This window comes from Brachycentrus maculatus, unplaced genomic scaffold (genome assembly GCF_059751285.1).
Source record: "Brachycentrus maculatus isolate JH-2025_06_01 unplaced genomic scaffold, ASM5975128v1 h1tg000173l, whole genome shotgun sequence".
NCBI classification, from domain to species: domain Eukaryota; kingdom Metazoa; phylum Arthropoda; class Insecta; order Trichoptera; family Brachycentridae; genus Brachycentrus; species Brachycentrus maculatus.
The window spans coordinates 2,727,061-2,750,410 of record NW_028280926.1 but is presented as its reverse complement, the minus strand read 5'-3'; the positions used below and the strand labels follow the sequence as shown (position 1 = coordinate 2,750,410).

The following is a 23,350-nucleotide window of genomic DNA, read 5'->3' as shown; positions in this document are numbered from 1 at the left end:
ACATATATATACATATATATATATATATATATATATATATATATATATATATATATATATATATATATATATATATATATATATATATATATATATATATATATATATATATATATATATATATATAATATTATATAAATTAAACCCTGAAGAGGGCAACAGGTTGTTGCTGAAACTAGTCGGTTGTTAGTAAAAATGTGAGTGGATCAAAAAACAAAGTCTTTTTATTTCTCAAATTAATATATCAATATGATCCACAAAGTAAATGCTTTCAATATTCAAAACATTTATTTTATTATTTTAAGTAATCTTATAAAGCGTTTTTTTTCATTTTAATCTTGGAAAGCTAGTAAGCCATCTATGGTTGGTTTGAGAAAGCTTTTACTTAGCAGAAATCCTTTATTAAGATGCAAGATCCCAACCAAATTATTTCACATATCGTTCACTCCTTTCAAGAACCTCATAAATCAAAATACTTGATTTTTCAGGAGAACGTTTTTAATGTTTAAAAATATAATACCATGTATTAAAAATAAATATCAAGCCACTAATTGAACATTTTACTGTGCAACAGATCTTTTAAGGTAAAACCTGAATGTTTTTTCTCCATTTGAAAAATATTTAGTATATTTAAGAAAAGAATTAACCAATGCCTTTTCTTCAAAATGAAAAACACTTTCTGCCCTGTAGTGGGTAAATATTAAGTTAAAAATATGGCGCTTTTGCTGGGATATAGTTCACTTTCTGGGCATCCTGAAAACATGCAAAACTGAAAATTGACGAATTTTGATTTATGACGTGGTTGAAGGAGTGAGCGAAATGTGTTTCATTTTGAATCTAGCTACCCAAGGATAATATATGTTTTCCAAAGTGTTTATATACAAATTATGCGATATGTTTACTTTCCCATTTACCGACTGTTTCAATGAAACAATGCCTTCAATAATCACGTACATATTTTCTTCTTCCCTAGCCTTTTGTTCTCTACTGCTGTATATAGACCTCTTCCGTATACTTCCATTTCCTTGTTAGTTGCTGTTTGCAGCCAGTTTCTACCCCTTACAGCAGCTATATCGTCGGACCATCTTTTTGGGGTCTTCCGACGCCTCTTTTATTCTCCCAAGGTCTCCATCTGAAATTTTTTGGGGTCCATCTTGTCCTGCAATAAGTCCCGCCGATTGCCATTTGAGTCTTGCCTCGCGATCCATGATATCCTTTATTTTTGTTCTGTTCCTAATTTCTTCATTTCTTACTTTATACCTCATGTTAAAACCAAAATGGATCTTTCCATGGATCATATCTCGTACATGTGGATATTATAAACGTAAATTAATAAATTTTTATGTTTTTTCAGTGATTTATTTATCCGTCGATTTTACTGTCAGTCAAAGCAATAAATACACCACAGTTAATCCTGAATTGGACCAATTCTTCAAATGCTCTTCGAATGCTGAAAAAGATTCTCACGATGACTTCGATTGGAAACTTATCGGGGTAAGTGGTTGTTATTTTAACAATTCATTAGTTTTGTCGCTATGTCAGTTATGTCACTGTGTAAGCTATGCTGGCTATGTTAGAAATCGCTCTCTCCTTTCAACAACGTCATATATCAAAAATCGTAATTTTTCAGTGTTACATATTTTCAAAATGCCCAGAAAATGTACTGTATCCCAGCAAAAGCGGCATATTTTAAACTTAATATTTACCCGCTACAGGGCAGAAAGTGTTGTTTTTGCATTTTGAAGAAAAGGTATTGTTTAATTATTTTTTTAAATAGACTAATTATTTTTCAATTGGAGAAAAAACCTTCAGATTTTACCTAAAAAGATCTGTTGCACAGTAAAAAGTTTAATAAATGGCTTGATGTTTATTTTTAATACATTTTATTATATTTTTAAACTTTAAAAACGACCTCCTGAAAAAGTTTTAGATACATGACGTTGTTGAAAGGAATGAGCGATATGTGCGCTATATCGGCTTATATTAGATATTTTCGCTGTGCCAGCTATGCCAGCTATGTCGTCTATGTAAGATACTCGAATGTGAGCTATCAGATATATAACATACATCTGATAGCTCACATATCGCTCACTCCTTTCAAGAACGTCATAAATAAAAAAAACTTGATTTTTCAGGAGAACGTTTTTAAAGTATAAAAACACAATGTATTCAAAATAAGTATCAAGCCACATATTGAACTTTTTGCTATGCAACAGATCTTTTTAGGTAAAACCTGAAGGTTTTTTCTCCATTTGAAAAATATTTAGTTTATTTAAAAAAATAATTAAATAATACCTTTTCTCCAAAATGCAAATATAACACTTTCTGCCCTGTAGCGGGTAAATATTAAATTGAAAATATGCCTCTTTTTCTGGGATATAGTACACTTTCTGGACATTCCAAAAACATACAAAACTGAAAATCGATGATTTTCTATTTATGACATTCTTGAAAGGAGTGAGCGATATTTCAGCTATTTTTAACTAACGTTTTACTAAGTAAATACCACTATTTATTAAAATCTACTGTGATACGTGTTTCTATGTATTCCGCATCATTTTCAAACACCGTATGTGAAGCTAATTCTAAATTTTAGAGTTGGGTCCTTGGGACGTTGAAGGTTGATGAGGGGGTAGGAGCTGATTTTTCCTAGCTTTGTCACTTATGTTATCTATGCCAGCTACAGTATCGAACAGATTAATTGAAACAAAATTTTTTTGTTGTATATTCGTAAAAAGTTTTGTAAAATCTTTTGTTTATTAGTTTTATCACAAATTAATATTTTATATGATCTCATTTAGACTCAATTTAAATTTTTACACTTTTTGGAATCTATTATATGGTAAGGTTTTGGCACGTGAATGTATTTTATCGTTTCGAAACCATACCTGAATAATGGACAAAATGAGTTTTTCCACCGTAGTTCAATCAATTATGGAGAGCCGATTCTTACAGATTGCCGATAGATTTTCAATAAGGTTTATGTCTGGTAAAATTCTTGACCAGTCCAACACAGTTAATTTTTTTTGTCTGAAAAATTTCATAATTTTGTTTGCATTTGTGGCAGGGAGTTAAAATCTTTCTGAAATATTCCATTACCTTTTGACCTTCGTCTTTGTATCACTGGTAGTATCTTTTCCAGTAGAGTTGGGCGATACTTCTCGCTATTCATCATTTCAGTCACTGGTCCATAATACGAGGAACACCCCAAAACATTTTATTTAGAGGATGTTAATAATACGAAAAAAAAATTGTTTCAATTAATCTGTTCGATACTGTATGTCGGCTATGGAAGATATGTGAGCTATGTCAGTTTTTTCAACTATCTTACTTATGCTAGTCATGTCAGTATATGCAATAACCACTTACCGACTTTTTTGTATAACGGTTTCGATACGCTCGTGTCTTTGCCAGGATCCAGTGAATAATATTTCACACCGGCACAAAATATTTAAACTCTGTTTATGTAGTTTTTCTGATGAAAACCGGTATATGTACTCGAAACCGGTTGATATAAAAAGTTGGTGCATAAGCGTGCAATAATCTTTCAACCAAATTAAGAAAGAATCGACTACTACTACTATCACGCCGTTTCCCCGCAGGGGTTGGCAGAAACGATGGAACGCCACACTCTTCTGTCCTGGCATACACTCCTCGCCTCCTTCACATCCATACATCTAGTCATACATACCCTCCGATTACGCAGACTTTTGACACCGCCAGATTTTGGGTTCTGATTGATCTGATAGTGCCAAGTCTTTTTCGGTCGTCCTCGTTCTGTTTTCCTTCTCACATTCGCCAAATATATTTTCTTAGTTCTCTCGTTATCCATTCGATCCACATGTCCATACCACCGTAAAGAACTCCTCCTAATCTTTTCAATTATTCCTTGTTCAGCCTTACAATCAAGTTATCAGTTGAAATAATCAAGTTTTCAGTTTTTAGTTTCTGTCACTACTTCTATTAATTCATATTCGCTCCCCATTTGGAGCATATGGAGTCCACAAAGTGCCTCCAGGTTCTTCTGTCGGTTGCTAGCTTCTTAGCATCTGGGCGGCGGGAGCCTGATGTCTAGTAAAAGATGTAAGCTATATTATGGCTCTCGGGAGGTATGCAAAGTGCATGGCCTAGCCAACTAAATTATTTTTTTATTCCGCCTACGCTGTATTTCCTAACCCAGATTTCTGAACAAGCATTTGGATACACCGAAGTGTTCATTCACATTTCCTTCCCATTAATTGCTTTGTCTCTGCGGGTAATGTGATGTAACCCATTTTATATTACTATTTTTTATACCATACCCTTACCCTTTTACTCCCTTCCTCACACACACACACACGCCCACAATTTTTTTTATCTCTTAATGTTTAAAGAATTTGGATACACCGAAAATGTTGTGTTCATTCACATTTCCTTCCCATTAATTGCTTTGTCTCTGCAGGTAATGTGATGTAACCCATTTTATATTACTATTTTTTATACCATACCCTTACCCTTTGCTCCCTTCCTCACACACACATACACACACACACGCCCACAATATTTTTATCTCTTAATGTTTTAAGAATTTGGATACACCGAAAATGTTGTGTTCATTCACATTTCTTACCCATTAATTGCTTTGTCTCTGCGGGTAATGTGATGTAACCCATTTTATATTACTATTTTTTATACCATACCCTTACCCTTTGCTCCCTTCCTCACACACACACACACTCACACACACACACACACACACATTTTTTTTATATCTTAATGTTTTAATATAGTTATTATAACATAAATGTGGAATTGTTTGATTGGCTTTATTTTTATTGATGTAACTATTTTTGTTAATGTAATGTAATGTTTATTATTGGTAATGTAACTATTTTATATTAAAAATAATATAAATAAAACCCTTATCCGCACCCAATGGTGCACAGGGCACTGCGTCATATAAACGCAGTGTTATCTTGATCGTTTACACATGAAGGAAAGGTGATCAGCCTTCCGCTTCAGGTACCAGTCTAGGGTAATATTGAATAAATATTACAGTGAAAATATCACTTACATTTATTTTACCCCCCTTGGGAATCGAACCCGGGACCTCCAGAACGGTAGCCGAGCGTGCTGACCATTACACTGCGGAGGCAGACATTATATGCTTTTTTTATATTATATTTTATATTTTATATCATATGCTTTTTTTTAATGTAAAGCTGTATAATTTCCGAACGAATAAAATATAATAAATAAATAAAATTATAATTATAATCCAGGATTCGGACCTCACATACTAATATAAGAGTTTCTGCTTAGTAAAAAGCTTATTTACATATATAGAATTATAGAATTACATATATAGAATACAGATTCATATATATAGAATTTCCAAGAATTTGAGTAGTGTGGTTGTCAATAATGCCGCTAAACGGTCGTCAGCCCCGTAAATGCCCAGACTTCCATATTCTTCTTCATCTTTGATGAGATGTCAAAAAATAATATGAAAATAAATAAAATATTTGTTTGTGCAGAAATTCAACCAACAGAAGGAAAACACCCTTGTATCACCGCTCAGCGTCAAGATAGCCATGGCGATTCTGTACTTGGGAGCAGCGGGCACTACAAAGGGACAAATGCAACAAGTTATGGGATTCCATTCCGACGAACTTCGTGTTGCGAAGGAGTTCAAAGCGATGAGGGAATGTCTCAAGGTGCGTATAATCATTTAGATAAATAAAAAACAACTAAATAACAATCAAGCCGCTTCCTCAAAGGGGCAGGCAGAGAGAGTACAGCGTAGTAGAGTACAGTAGGAGGCACAGCGTAACTGGTACTCGTAACATATCGCTCACTCCTTTCAACAACGTCATATTTCAATAAACTTGATTTTTCAAGAGATCGTTATTAAAGTTTTAAAACAAAATAAAATGTATTAAAAATAAATATCAAGCCGCTTATTGAACTTTTTACTGTGCAACAGATCTTTTTAGGTAAAATCTGAATGTTTTTTCTCCATTTGAAAAATATTTAGTATATTTAATCAAAAATAATTAAACAATACCTTTTCTTCACAATGCAAAAACAACACTTTCTGCTCTGTAGCGGGTAAATGTTAAGTTAAAAATATGCCGCTTTTGCTGGGATAAAGTACATTTTCTGCGCATTCCAAAAACATGTACAACTGAAAATTTACGATTTTCGATATATGACATTGTTGAAAGGAAAGAGTGATATGTTATGACTCGAGTACCAGCAATTGGTCGAATTTTAAGCTTCATAAAAATTGAAAATTATGTTTTCAGGAATTTCCCAGTATGTAAAAATAATGCGGTTATGGTCTCTGCTAAATAAAATATGTCTCAAACCGACCATAGATGGCTCCTGTGAACTCAAATTAAAACCGTCATTAGATTTATGATATGTGTACCTACGAGTTTCGACAATTTGAATTATGCGGTTGTATATCAAGGTTATAGTGGTGAATGTTACACGTGTGTAAAGTTATCACCTAACCAGATATAGGTCATCCGCTCTGTAAAAACCCAGACTTCAGTATTCTTTTTTAATCAATGTATTACTTAGTAAATACCACATTTTCGTAAAATCTACTGTGACACGTGTTTCGATGCATTCCGTCATTTTCAAACACCGTGTGTGAAGCTAATTCTAAATTTTAGAGTTGGGTCCTTGGGACGTTGAAGAGGGGGTAGTAGCTGCTTCTTATTTTTAGTTATTTATTTATTATTTATTTTTATTTCTTATCAGTGGGAACAATTTTCAAGCTTCACATACGGTGTTTGAAAATGATGCGGAATGCATCGAAACACGTGTCACAATAGATTTTAAGAAAATGTGGTATTTACTATGTAATACATCAATTAAAAATGGATAGATATTATCACAAAGCGACTGCCGAATCAATTAATTCAGTATTCTTCTTCATCTATGTTGAGATGTAAAAATGTAAATTGTTATGATATTTCCAGAGTCCACCGTCTGAAGAGTACACGCTAGATTTGGCAACCAGGATGTACGCTGACAAGATAGTTCACGTGAGACCAAAGTACTCGAGTCTATTGGAGCATAACTTCAACACCAAAGTCAGACCACTAGACAGCTTGCGGCCCAAGGACACTGTCATCGACGCCAATCAGTGGGTCGGGGAGGTAACCCGAGGGAACATCAACCAACTACTCCAGGAGGGTGAGTGTGCTGATCGTATAGATCAACTAATGTTTTATCGAAATCCTACAGGAGAAAGTGACCAACTGACAAAATGTAAAATGTTCAGGAGGGCCATCTAAGTCACATTTGCTTGGCAAGAAAATAAACATCAATGCAGTTAGTCCTTTTTAAACAAGTCAATTTTACTTCCATGTTTAAAATCCTTTGGGTTTTTTCACGGCGATATTAAGCTAATAAGATATCGAATAGTCAATGATAACGTTTTTGTAAAAAACGCACTTGGTCACTTTCTCCTGTATGACTACGATATATGTATATCTTAACATATTGACTGCCAATGTCAGCCACCCGGTAGGTGACACAAGGTATTTCAATTGCGTCTTGTCGGCCACCGGAGGCTGACACATTGCACCCTATATTGAGTTATGTATATTGGCCACCGGAGGCTGACACTTTGTTCCTTATATTGACAATATAAGGTTCAAAGTGTCAGCCTACGGTGGCCAATATGAGCCAATATAAGGTACTAAGTATCAGTCTCCGGTGGCTGATAAGAAATGCAGCAATTGGAATGCCTGGTGTCGGAAATTGGTGGCAGTCAATGTGTTAATATATAAAAAATTGGTGCATATCGCACACTCCTATGAACAACGTCATATATTAAAAACTAGATTTTTCAGGAGATTGTTTTTTTATATTTAAAAATATAATAAAATGTATTGAAAATAAATATCAAGCCACTTATTGAACTTTTAACTATGTGTAACCGATCTTTTTAGGTAAAACCTGAATGTTTTTTCTCCATTTGTATTTTTTTTAGTGTATTATAAGAAATAAAAATAAACAATACCTTTTCTTCAAAATGCAAAAACATCACATTCTGCCCTATAGCGGGTAAATATTTAGTTGAAAATATGCCGCTTTTGCTGGGATGTAGTACATTTTCTGGGCATTTTAAGTTATTTCACTGGAACCATTAAACCAAATTTCTTTCATAAGTTAGTCTGGCCCTAACAAAGGTGGAAAATTTTGGACTCGTTAAGTGGAAGTGTTTTGGAGTTATTATTTAAAAATATATATATATTTTTGGGGTATAGATAGCGCGATCAGATCAATAATGATCACATAGTTAATAGTAAACATTTTTAAAATTTAAAAACAGGCTTAAAATATATGTTCGATGTTCGAAGTTTTTGATGCAGACGTATAAAACGTAAAAAAAATATTACCAAAAAGCTAACTTGTGTGGGACGACGTTCGCCAAGTCTAATTGTATGGATGAGGCTAGAAGTATTATAATTATAGTCGTAATTAGAGGTGATACGATGCATTGATAATTTTTATTAATTAAACCGGTTTTGATTTATCCAAAGACAGAAAAAATTTGTAAACATTGTATTATATACAGATATTAGAATTTTCGTTCGCGGCATTATTTTCTTTATACATATTATAGATTTTTCAGGGATGAAGTATGTTTTTATAAGAAGTTTCGGGTGTTAAATTGAGCACTTGTGAACGAATATTTTATTATATTACTCTAAAAATTCTTCATAAAAATAACCAGTTTAGAATTTATTCCAACAATATATAACTAATTTTTGAATAAATAAAAACTTTTTGGTAAATTTCTCACAAATTGTAAGTAAAAAAGCTTAGTGTTTTTTACTTTTTAAAGTTTTAAGTAAATTGAATTCAAATTCGTATTATGAGCTAGGAACATCTCAGCATACTCTTTTTAAAAGCAAACGTTTCTTTTTATAAGCGAAAAATCTATTTTAGTCGCTTGTTGATAAATTTGATGAATTCGGAATATTATAAACACCTCGGAATAAATAATGACAGAATTTAATATCTGGGAATTCCTACTGCTCTGCTAATAACACAGAGGTCAACAAGTGGTGGCGACATGGTCACTATCGCTAATGGGAGATTTACTCACACAAATGTACCAATACGCAGACAAGTACACTCACTGTATCACATTATGTGTATAACTATGTAATAGACCAATATATGTACGATTTATATCACAAACAGAAAAGATGAAGGCCGTAACGGTAATTTTGTGATTTTATAAACCCCTTATCAAATTAAAAATAAATTGAGAACCCGAAAAAATACGATCTGTTGGCTACATGGAAATTATTCAATTTTTCGGCTATATTACTCGCAGTGAGAATGATAATAAGAGTCGTGGTAATAAACTATAGGAAAATATCATTAGACTACATACATTTAGGACATAGGTACATACATCAAGGACATAGGTGAATCAAAATTATTGTTTTTCATATTATTTTTTGACATCTCATCGAAGATGAAGAACAATATATACGGGGCTGATGACCATCATAGACTAGTTTAAGTGATCACTTTACACACGTGTAACATTCACTACTTGTACCCATTATTGACAACCACACTACTCAAATTCTTGGAAATTTCTATATTTATGAACCAATTTCGAAACGTTGTTCTTGAATCACTAGAACTTCACTAGAGACATCTATTGGTGAGACAAAAAGAAGCTTTTTATTGAGCAGAAACTCTTTATTAGTGTGTGAGGTCTGAATCCTCGAATCGTTTTATTCTGAATCTCTCAGTGACTAACACTCTAAAATATATAAATATGAACGATGAGTTTTCAAATTTTGGTAGGTGGGCCTAGAAACTCTAATATCAACGAAATCCCAAAAAATAGATAGGTTTTACACTCTTATATATGTATTGTATTTATATGTAGAATTTTTTAAACAATATTGTGTGTTTTTAATCGCCGTTTTAACATAGTCTTAAATAATAATTCTAGTTTATCCTAAAATACAAATGTATTTTTTAAATTAATAAATGTTACATTTTTTATATCGACATATTCATTCCGATACTGCTTAATTGACCCCAGTGTCCACTGCCTGTTGATAAATAAAATTAACTGAGTCTTGGATACATTTCTTTTCTCATTTTTTCCTGTTTGATATAAACAACTCAAGATAAAAAAATAATGTAAAATATTTATTCAAATAATATTAATGAAACTTAAAATGATACAGTTCAAATTTTTTTATCGTATATTTATTTAACTGTTCATGAGTGTATTACTTTATCGACTTATAAAATAGATCACAGATGACATGAAAAATAAAACTAAAAATTAAAACAGTTAGACATTTTGGAACAGGTAGATGATTTTGTATATTAGGGAAATAAGTTTTCTAGAGATGGAGATGGAATGACGTGATTGAATCAGTTGAAACAAACAAAAGCCTAAGATCAGAAGCTAAACTAGGAGTGCACAATGGAATCTTGGTACCAAACTTAATGTATGGAAGAGAAACATGGATTTAGCAAAAGAAGTATGATTGAAAAAAGAAAAAAAAAGCTGAATGCAATCGAAGCGAGATTAATCAAACGAAGGTGAGGCAAAATGATGTGTGATAGATGTTCATGTGGTGAAAGAAGGGAATATTACAAAACTGAGGTAAGCATTATCGACAAATTAAAAATGAAAAGTTGAGATGGTTAAAAGATGTGGAACAAATGAGTGAAGAAATAATGGTTAGACAAATATGTAAGGTGAATGTAGTTGAAAGCAGACGAAAACCAGGCATGATGTAGGTACTTAGAATAATCAGCGGGTATGTATAAGAAGATGCATCATTAAGGAAGAGGCGAATAATGTTTGTTAAGATAGAATGGTGTGGCTTTCTATCTCTCTAGAATTTTAATTCTATACCTCCAGAATGACGCAGCATGAAAATTAGTTAGTTAAAATGAATAAATGCTTCATTCCTAATTCAATGGATATTCCATTACGGTTTTTTGTAGTACGAAACGTCATGCATTCGTATTATGAATAGGATCGTTTTTGGTATGTTTTGTAACATAAACAAAATAACAATATTCACGTTTCGCAGTAAAAACCGCAAACGGATACAATGACCGGAACTATGGCATAATGTCTGTGACTGGACCTAATCATATCGTGATGTATATATTTAATAATATTACTTTATATATATATATATAAACATATACATATATATATATATATATATATATATATATATATATATATATATATAAATATAGGTAAATATATATATATATATATATATATATATATATATATATATATATATATATATATATATATATATATATATATATATATATATATATATATATATATATATATATATATATATATATATATATATATATATATATATATATATATATATATATATATATATATATATATATATATATATATATATATATATATATATATATATATATATATATATATATATATATATATATATAAATATATATATATATATAAATATATATTTAAATACATACATACATATTTATAAAAGTAATAATAATAATTTTATTTCGGGTTGATTAAGTGGTGTGTGCGATACTATGTGCGACATATTTTGTTTACAACTAAATATGTAGTATTATAAAATTGAATTAACATAATAAAAAAAAAAAAAACAAATAATTATCAAGTGTGCTACACAAACAGGGTTATGAAAAATGGTTTTGGCAAAAGAAGGATGAAAGTAGACTGAATTCAATCGAAATGCAATTAATCAGACGTATGTGGGGCAAAACGATTTACAAAATATGTTCGCATGGTTCATATGTATATTATCTCACATAAATTTAGCTATATGTTGTTTTAATGTAACGATAAATGAAGACTGTAAAATCATATTCTAAAATTTTTGGTTAAAAGAAAAGATATACTTATCAAAGTTCCAATAGATCTCAATAGATGCTACCAACTTTGGCTTGATTTATCTGACTCATACATACAAATATTTTTGAAAATTATCCAAACCTAAGTGACCAAGATATCGCTGCTATTGTATTTATCTATTAGTTGTTTTTATTCAACCTCCATTTTATTTCCTATATACCAGAAACATGTTTGGCTCTCAGTTCTTCTCTTGTCATACATATTGTCATGAATGACGTTGTCATTCTTATTTTTCTTCTTCTTTTTGATGGCTTTTCACCCATCTTGGGTGTTATAGCCAGTGTCGAGTTATTGCCGTTGTCATTCAAATCATTTTAAATATATTTCCCACCTAGACCCACCATCCAGAGCTGTAAACTAATCACTTTGATTTCATATAATTAGCGGTCAATTTAACACCATGTCGATTCGACATGCACCGTTGGATGCGAATAGAAGCCAGAGATAGATGACATTATTACTCCATGTCCAAATTACCTAGCTTATTATATTATTAGTCTAAACACTGATTAGTCCCGGTGAAAATGGTCTACACACAAAAAAAAACTCTCGGTAAAACGGTAGGTGAACACACAAATTTACTTTGTGTTATAATAGTTTTCATATATAATAGCCCAGGTTAGAATGTGCAACATACAAAGTAGTTATATTAAAAATGGATGGTCTATGTACAAAATAAACCTAGTCGAAAGAGTATACACACAAAATTACCCTGAGCTACTTTACACCAAAGGCATTATAAGTAGGTACTCGTAACAGTAAAATGTGTTGCGAAAAATACAAGCTAGACATTAGAAATGCCATGGTCTCTTTTTCTAACCCTTATCCGCACCAATGGTGCATAGGGCACTGCATCGTATAGAAGCAGTATAATCTTGATCGTTAAATACACGAAGGAAAGGTGATCAATCTTGCACTTCTTGCAATCGTGCAGGATGATATTAAATAAATATTGGACTGAAAAATCACTAATATTTATTTTGACCCCCTTGGGAATTGAACCCGTGACCTCCAGCATGGTAGCCTTGCGCGCTAACCACTACACTAATGAGGCATATTTGCAATAGTAATAATATTAATTTTTGATTATTCACTTAGAGCCGTTAATATATTATTTGAAATATCGTTGTTCGTTACGAGAAAAAAGGTTTTCATTTTAATTAAATTAAACACTTGAATAATCCACTGAGTTGAGTTTAATTTTTATTTACGATTAGTTTCGAAAACGACAATTGTTTTCATCTTCTGGTACAAATTAAAACTTAATTTTAATTTGTTAATTAGTTTTCATTTATACCAGAAGATGAAAACAATTATCGTTTTCGAAACTAGTCGTAAATAAAAATAAAACTCAATTCTGTGAATTATTCAAGTGTTTAATTTAATTGAAATAATCATGTCATTCCACAAAGTTAATGCCGAATCAATAAATAATATAAAGGTTTTCATAGTTTTGTGTCAGTAATTGGTCCACGAGAGAGCTAAGTAATTTGGTTAGATATCTATTACGTCACTATTACACTTGAGGGATGTATGCCAAATTATTTCGATTCAAAAATTAAAGCCCAACATACATACGTTAAATCGTAACTAATTTTTCTCTAAATCCAGGTACCAATCTACGTAATTGGTTTTTTTCTTAAAAATCGTTTTTGCATTGAAAAAATAAGTTTTTCTTTGAAATAATTATATGATTTAAAAAAAGAGTTATTGGAAGGTAAGGGTATTAAAAAATATAAACGTAAAAATATTTCTTCTTTAAATATTCTAAAAATTATAAAAAAATACAATATACACTCTTTAAAAAAATCGGGTGTGAAAATACATGAGACCTTTCCGGTGGTCGCCAGGTAAATGAAGCGACTTATCAAATACTGGGCCTTAAGGGATGAATTCATCTCTTGATATGACCTCAGAAAAAGAATAACATAAGCTAAAAGCCTGCATAGATCGAACATTTTGTTTTGCATATTTTTGAAAACAGTATTGCGGTTCTTTGTTTTCAGATGACTTGACAGATGTCGTACTGCTCCTGCTCTCGGCCATTTACTTCAAAGGGGCCTGGGAGACCCCCTTTGTCGCGAAAGAGACGAAGTTCAGGAACTTCTACTTCAACGGAAGTCACTCAGTCGACGTTCCCTTCATGACGCAAATTGAAAAATTCAACTACACTAATTCCGAAGAACTTGATGCCAAGATATTGAAGATGCCTTTCAAGGTAAGTGAGCAGTTGTACTTGTCATTTACAAATACAATAATTATTTACAAAAAAACAAATATAATTGAAGTGAAGTGAACCATAGAGTTGGCAAAAAAAGATGAAAGTAGATTGAATGCAGTCGGAATGCATTCTCTCAGACGAATATGCAGCAAAACGTTTTTTGGTAGATGTTTGAATGGTGTTATAAGGAAAGGATGCTTGGTTGAGATAAGCGTTATAGATAAAATTGATAAAGATGTGTTGAGATGGTTTGGGCATGTGAATCGAATGAGTGAAGAAAGAATAATAAATCAAATGTATAAGGTGAATGTGGTTTGTAATAGAAGCAGAGGAAGACTGCGGAAAACTTGGTATGATCAAGTATTGCAAATACTTGAAAGTTGTGAAGTCAGGAGTCTGAATAATCAGCGGGTATGTATGTATAAGGAGATGCATGAATGTGTAATAGGCGAAGATTGTTTGGAAAAATTGTGTGGCGTTCTATTCTCATTGTCTACCCTTGCGGGGAAGCGGTGTGATGGTTATTTAGTTAGTTATATTATTCAATCACTCAGTTTTAAGGTAATTTGACCTGTAAGCGTGCCAACTAGACTACATAAATAAACCAAATCCCTGTAAATGGTAAAAATATCTTATTCTTCTTCTTTTTCGAGATCCTAAGGATCTGTTTGTGCCTCCGCTTGTAGCTCTTGGGATGTTGACTCCCAGCTGTCTTTCCACCTTTTTGGAGGTCTGCCTGGGGGTCTGCGTCCTTCAGGGATTCCTTGAAGAGCGGTACGTGGAAGTCTGTTATCTCACATTCTGTTAACATGATCATTCCTGTATCGCCTTCGTTATCGTCCCCACCTCACGATATCCTCCGTCTTACACATGCTCCGGATGTCGGTATTTTTCTTACTCGGTCTCGCAATATGTTTCCAGTTATGGATCGGAGAGTCTTCATCTCAGAGGTTCGAAGTCGAGATTTTGTTCTAGAAGTATCTGCTCTTGCCTCAATCCCATAAGTGGCTATTGGTTAAACACATGTTTTGTATATTTTCATTTTACTTTCTATTCTCATGTGTTTGTTTCTTTTTACACAGGGTGGAAGCCTTTCCATGGTTATATTGCTCCCAAACAGCATCCAAGGCCTTCAAGAAATGAAGAGGAAGCTGACATCCTACAACATCCAACAGGAGATGGATGTTTTAAAGAATGTCAACGTCAAAGTTACTATTCCCAAATTCAAGTACGACTTTGAATCTCATCTCATTCCCGTTCTCAAAGAGGTAAATCAAATACAATTTTTTTTTTAATAATTTAATATAGTTACAAAAGTTTAAATATAATAATTTTAATTAATTTTCTAGACATTTCTACTTTTACAATCTGAAAATTAATAACGCAGTTCTCTCCAATAAAGAGACTGAGCTCTTGTGCTTGGAGAGGGACTTACACTTATTATTTATTAGACATGGATCCACTGACACTTCGTGATGGAATTGCATTTTAATATATTATTAGATTCAAACCAATATTTTTAGCTTTTCCACTTTATTTTTATTTGACCAGCGACCGGGTTTCGTCGTTACCGACATCATCAGTCTGATGATGTCGGTAACGACGAAACCCGGTCGCTGGTCAAATAAAAATAAAGTTGAAAAGCTAAAAATATTGGTTTTAATCTAATAATACATTATTAGACATGTTTGTTAGTAATACGATTTATTTTTATTATAATTTTTTGTGTTTTCTTTTATTTTCTTAGATTCACGTGTCGCTCACTCCTTTCAACAACGTCATACATCAAAAAACTTGAATTTTCAGGAGATCGTTTTTAAAGTTTAAATTTTTTTTTATTTAAAATAAATATCAAGCCACTCATTAAACTTTTTACTGTGCAACAGATCATTTTAGGTAAAACTTGAATGATGGTGTCACTTCATAAACGCGACTGCGTATATGTCTAAAGGCAGCAAATTCCTCGAAACAGAGAAGATGCAAATGTTATTCTTCTTGTGTATTAACTCTTTCCACTCTGTAGGCCAGACATTCTGGCCCGTATGATTCTAGTAGGCAGCTCCGTGGGCCACAATGTCTGTCCCGGCGCAGGTATAACTTTAATCACTGATTTATAGTATTTTCTTCCAAAAAATATTTTAGATAAATACAGTTAATCTTATTTTATTTATTGTTTCGGCATTAACTTTGTGGTAAGACATGTTACAATGATTAAAGAAAACACTTCGTTTTTTACCACTTGAGTTTTATTATAGACTACATGTTTCAGAAGTTAAACTTTCATCATTCAGGTCTGTATAATAACTAAAGTATAAAATATAAAATTGTTCTATAAATAAGGAGAGGGGAAAGTAAGGGGAAGGGGTTAGTCAAGGGACGGAGTTTGAAAACAAAGGAAAAATGGAAAGCAATGGTGAAGAATTTTGAAACAATATATTATTTAATAAATTATTATTAGAATTCAGGTTTTTTTGGATTAAATTTTCAAGATAATTGAAAATTTAGAAATAACCCCTTCCCTTTACTTTCCCCTCTCCTTATTTATAGAACAATTTTATATTTTATATTTTAGTTATTATACAGACCTGAATGATGGAAGTTAAACTTCTGAAACATGTAGTCTATAATAAAACTCAAGTGGTAAAAAACGAAGTGTTTTCTTTAATCATTGTAACAGTTAATCTTAATTAACATGGTCATACGAATTGCCAGATAGAGTGTCCCAAAATTAGGGAAGCAAAATATTTATTTTAATGGTAGAAAAACGTCGCATTTTTTTATCAGAGTAGCTGATCAGTTATAAGAAAAAATGTGGAAAAGAGTGGAAAGGGTTGAGCATGGTGATATAATACATTTAAATATTGATGATGATATTTTCAGATGGGTATCACGGAGTTATTTGAGAACACAGCTTCCCTCGCGGGGATAGCAGCAGGAGCTGGTCTGGAAGATAAACTAGCCGTCAACAATATCCTGCAAAAGGCTGGAATTGAAGTAAATGAGCTCGGTACTACGGCGTTCGCTGCCACCGGTGAGATTCTTACACACTCTTCCTAGCATATATATCCGTCTCCGTAGTGCAATGGTCAGCACGCTCGGCTACCGTTCTGGAGGTCCCGGGTTCGATTCCCAGGGGGGGGTAAATAAATGAAAGTGAATTTTTCACTAAAATATTTATTCAATATTACCCTGGATTGTTACCTGAAGCGGAGGGCTGATCACCTTTCCTTCATGTGTAAACGATCAAGGTAACACTGCACTTATATGACACAGTGCCCTATGCACCATTGGGGTGCGGATAAGATAGATGAAGAAGAATAGGGAAGTCTGGGTATTTACAGGACTTATGACCTGTTATAGGCTGGTTAAGCGAACATTTCACACAAGTAAAACATTCATCATTCTACCCAAGACGGACAACCACACTACTCGAATTTTCGGAACTCCTACATATATTGATCAATCTCATGCCGCAGTTCACAAAAGTCATCTATTTTGGATTGAGATAGCTTTTATTCAGCAAAGACCCTTTTACTTGTATGCAAGATCCGAACCCCGGATAATTTTAACACACTGGGAAACGCCTGAAAATATGGCTGCTGTGAACCCATAATGTGAAGAAGATCAGAAACGAAAAGAGTATGTTAACAACTGTGTTCAAACGGAATAAGCTAGTACTGCAGGTATTGCTTAACTGTATTTCTAAATATATCGACATATGAAAGGTTCCACGACCATTCCATGTATAAAGGTTTCAATAATTTATACATTTATTACTTACTTATAACCCTTATCCACGCCCAATGGTGCATAGGGCACTGCATCGAATTGAGGCAGTGTTTTCTTGATCATTACTTACATGAAGGCAAGGTGATCACTCTTGCGCTTCAGGAACCAGTCTAGGGTAGTATCAAATAAATATTACAGTGTAAAATCAGTAATATTTATCTTCACCCCCCCTGGGAATCGAACCCGGGACCTCCAGCACTGTAGCTAAACACGCTGACCATTACACCATGGAGGCTGACACTTATACAAGTGTATAAAGTGATCGCTCAAGCCAGCCAAATGCCAGGTCGAAAGCCCTGGGATGCCATCTTCTTTCATATAAAAAGGAGCGATGGATGTTACATATTAAGTTGAGACAACTATAATAAGGAAAGAGTAGTTAGCATTCATATTGCTTTCTTATAGAGATATCTGGAAGACATTTTTGGCTATTAGCACAGAGTCTAAGACATTACAAAACCCAACGATTTATTTTTTTATTTGGGTTAACAACAGTAACATATCGCTCACTTCTTTCAAGAACGTCATGAAACAAAAAACCTGATTTTTCAGGAGAACGTTTTTAAAGTTAAAAAATATAATACAATGCATTCAAAATAAATATCGAGCCACTTACTGAGCTTTTTACTGAGCATCAGATCTTTTTAGGTTAAAACCTGAAGGTTTTTTCTCCATTTGAAAAATATTTAGTTTATTTAAAAATATATTAAACAATACCTTTTCTTCAAAATGCAAAAACAACACTTTCTCCCCTGTAGCGGGTAAATATTTAGTTAAAAATGTGCCTCTTTTGCTGGGATATGGTACATTTTCTGGGCATCCCGAAAACATGCACAACTGAAAATTGACGATTTTTGATTTATGACGTTCTTGAATGGAGTGAGCGATGAACAAAACTGTTAAAAGATAAACATTAAATAAGCCAATTAAAGTTTGCCTCAGGAACATAAAGATTATTACAAAATATTTGGTGTAGATCTAGCAAATGAATGAATATGTTAGTGTGTGTGATGTTGATTCTAGTAGGGACATACATACAATGCAGAGAAGCATAGTTTTTAAAGATCCTGAGAGGACAATATGCTCAACATTCGACTTTTCAACACAGATTTTTCGCAATTGAAAATGTCAACATAGCTAAAACATGAGTTTTACTCATGGTTTAGCTATGTTGACACTACACTAGCCATTCGAAACATAGGTGAGCTCCGTGCATAATTAGTTCGACGGACAGGTACTCTGAATAAAGATTGTGACGTGTAACGGGTACGGTAGCCGGGTACAAAATACGTTATTTCGGACTATCGATACGTCCACTTATTATATTATATCCTGGAGGATTCTAACATTTCTCTTTTCCTTCTCAGCTATATCACTAGTGAACAAATTCGGTATCGATGACGATGCACCGGAAGACTTCCTGGCAGATAAACCTTTCTTGTTCTTCATTGAAGACTCTTCAACCAAGCAAGTCCTCTTCAGCGGAACTGTCAACAATCCTCTCATCACTACCGGAGTCCTTGAAGAGAAACACGTCCCTGGTATGTGATCAGATTCTTTAACTAACTTGTGTCCTTGTAAAAATATCATTCCTATTGAACTTTATTATAAACGAATAAAAATGGACTCATACTAGTCATTATTGAGTGTCCTATTGCGAAATGACGATGTATGATTCTCAATTATGGTGTTTGTTGATGAGCAGACTGTAAATTGAAAATCAATTTAATTCCAGTCATTTTAAATTACGATATAGAAGGAATAACAATTGACGCGTCTTTCCAAATAATAGAATTATACCATATTCGGAGATATGTACCAAATGTCTTCTACATTCAATGGCGGATGTTGGAAGTTACAATTGCAATATATATTATATATATATATATATATATATATATATATATATATATATATATATATATATATATATATATATATATTTATATATATATATATATTTATATATATATATATATATATTTATATATATATATATATATATATATTTATATATATATATATATATATATATATATATATATATATATATATATATATATATATATATATATATATATATATATATATATATATATATATATATATATATATATATATATATATATATATATATATATATATATATATATATATATATATATATATATATATATATATATATATATTTATATATATATATATATATATATATATATATATATATATATATATATATATATACAATATATATATATATATATATATATATATATATATATATATATATATATATATATATTCTTATAATATGTGTATCTGTAGACCTTTCTTCTATAGTCAAAGATCGATAAAAAGGTAGAAAGGAATTATAAGTAATAAAGTTTCTAGTTTCCTTCTCTGTCTTATTCCTCTTTACTGAGGGTTGTGACCTTTGTGGAAGCAATGACTCTTCTCCAACTATCCCTTGACTGTATTGCACGTAGCGCTCCAACCACCGAGGTGCCTGCTGCTGCCTTAACTTGATCGGTCCATCGTGTGAGGATCTTCCTCTCCCTCTCTTTTCGTCTAAGCTACGATCACAATCTAACGTTACCAGGCAATCCTCATTACCACACGCAACGTGTCCAAAGAACTGAAGAATCCATCGTGTATAGACTTTGGCCAAGGTTTCTTGCATCAAACATTAAAACTCTCTGTTATTTGAAATACAATGGGAATGATATTTTTATAAATGCTTATCATTTCTGCAATCTTCTTTCTCCTATCTCTGTTGATTTTTTTGTTTAAAAATCTATTAATAGTAGTTTTATTTCCTTCAACTGCTTTACCAAACAAGAAAAACAAGATCTGAAAACCTGATGAAACTCGATAAACATATATATTACCCACACATTCCACATTTATTTTTGTATTTTAACCCTATCCTATCGTACATTATCTGTGTATTCATTTAGGTACTATAAAATTTTCAGTGAAATAATAATTAAGTAGTATATATGAATAGTATTGATTTGGTTGAGGGTATTAACCAAGATATTATTTGATTCTAGTAGAATTAAGAATCAGTAGAATTGGGAATGATGGATCTGTTTGTTATTAATACTAAAAATGTCAAATGATGTATATTTAAAAAAAATGTAATCTACTTGTTTTACGTATATAAATGCCCAGCGCTTATAAACGTACCTTAATAAGTGATAGAAAATAATAGGTTTTTATTTTCTCTAAATACAATATATCAATTTTTTTGTATCAAAAGTTTTTTTCAAAACTTTAAATAAGTAATCAATCAACAATGCTTATATTATTTATTATTTCAGACACATACACATCCTACGGATGAGATGTCTTTTTAAATATAAAGAGGAACGATGGACGTTTCATATCAATTTGAGATACCTATAAAAAGTAATCAATCATTTGGTTATCATATAAAGGTTTTTTTCCTAAAAGCAATGTAATTGGTATGTTCGTACGCTGAGGCATTGAAATCGTTAAATGACCACAATAAGAACTATTTTAAAATTTTGTTCAGAGTAAATAGGATGAAATTCCATCTAACGAACAATTGATAAAGGAATATATCCTCTAGTTCAGGATGCAGCTTCTAGCTGCCGGTGTGTCCTCATTTAGTCCGGCAAACAGCCATGAGATTGTATATGATTGGTTAAGGATATAGTACATGGTTATATTGTTATTTTTTATTAATCCAACTTTGACTAATAAGTTTTACTGTATTGGAAAATTGATTAAGTATTCTAGAAAATCATTATCCTGGATTTTCTTATAGTAATTTCCACGTCGCGATGCCGATACTGCAAAATACGCTACAGATTTTTGGAAGCAAGAGCAATCTTTCTAATTTGAATGATTTTTAGTACTTTTGATTTTTTTATAAAGACCAAGATTAGCATAAATATACTTGATAGCATTATTTGTTAAAAAATGGCTAAAAAAGTGTTAATGATAGAATGAAGTTAAAGAGTTGATGTGAACTAGAGATATAGGAAATCGAAAAAAAAACAAATAAACGAGGACTTCTATTAAAAAAAGTCTTTACTTACATAATTCGATACTTGGATTCGATATTAAAAGCTTATTACGCCAATCAATGCACAAATTTAGTTGCGCATTGCATTTTTCTAGCTCTTAATAACATAAAGTTGACATTTTGATATGGAAAACTTAAGCTGGATATATACATAGAAAAAGTAACGAATACCATATCAATAAGGTAAACGACAAATTACCCATTAATCACTAAGGTAAATGACAAATTACCCATCAAGTTACAAGTGATAAACAGTTTAGTATTGTTAATAGATTTGGCGTTTAATTTGTAGAACTCCGTTTTAATTTATTTGTTAAATGTTAAAAATAAAAACTGAAATTTTTAGTCTACTAAATTATATTTTATTTTATTTATGTCCGTGATGACATTCGTTTGAAAATGCCATAATTAGGCGATACAATTGTCACATAATTTATTTTATATGTGTTTTTTAACAATTAAATACAACGTAGTAGACTCAAAAAATCAGTGTTCGTTTTAACATTTAATACATAAATAGAAAACTTTACTTGAACTGAAATATATACACAGAAAAAGTAACGAATGCTATAGCAATCAGGTAACTGAAAAAGCAGCAGCTATCTTTTAACACTCTCCTTATCATTCATTGTTCATTTTGTGTAATACCACTTTAAAAAACACTACTTGGTGACTACCGATTAGTCACAGCTTTAGTTATTAGTGATAATCAGTTAGATATTCTTGTAGTATGAACAACTATATATTAAGTAAAAAAAATATTTGAAAAAATATAATAGAAGTCAAGACACCCCCAAAATAACACCATTTTACTCTCGTCAAGTTATATATTGTTATAGTATGAGCAACTATATATTAAGTTTACCTATTTATTTGAAAAAAATATAACAGAAGTACAAACAGCTACTTCCATAATAACACGATTTTACTCGCTAGGGGTAGCAGCCCCGTCGCACTATGGCGGTGTACCAAATTCTCGACCGCCTCCAAACCTAACCCAGCGTCCTGTCGGTTCCAAGCTCGCTAGAGTACCGCTAGCAAGATCAGATGGAAATACGTTCCGCGACTCCACGGGTTATTCGCTCCCCGGATAACCAAGTTTGATGATGGTAAATCACTAAATAAAATTTCGGGGGTCGCTTTCATCACTCGGGGGTCGCTGCAACCGGAAAGCGTATTACCCCCGCTAGTTCTGCGGTCCTGATACACAATGCAACAAGTTACATCAAAAATTTTTTACTGCCTACATTTGTGGAAGTCCTCACCAAAAAGTTGAATACCCAAAATATCGCTCACTCCTTTCAAGAACGTCATCAATCAAAAATCGTCAATTTTCAGT

General features: G+C 32.0%; 1 protein-coding gene across 3 annotated transcripts in view; it reads left to right on the top strand.

Annotated features, from left to right (window-relative positions):
* Window positions 1-23,350, top strand: part of LOC148308225 (uncharacterized) — a 68,806-nt gene that overhangs the window by 7,036 nt on the left and 38,420 nt on the right. For all 3 annotated transcript variants that reach the window (XM_088262155.1, XM_088262154.1, XM_088262153.1), the window contains exons 2-8: window positions 1,355-1,494; window positions 5,517-5,696; window positions 6,972-7,188; window positions 13,954-14,165; window positions 15,251-15,436; window positions 17,049-17,199; window positions 19,325-19,498. In XM_088262155.1, coding sequence (XP_088118281.1) covers window positions 1,355-1,494; window positions 5,517-5,696; window positions 6,972-7,188; window positions 13,954-14,165; window positions 15,251-15,436; window positions 17,049-17,199; window positions 19,325-19,498 — 1,260 coding nt within the window. The remainder of the gene's footprint in view (window positions 1-1,354; window positions 1,495-5,516; window positions 5,697-6,971; window positions 7,189-13,953; window positions 14,166-15,250; window positions 15,437-17,048; window positions 17,200-19,324; window positions 19,499-23,350) is intronic.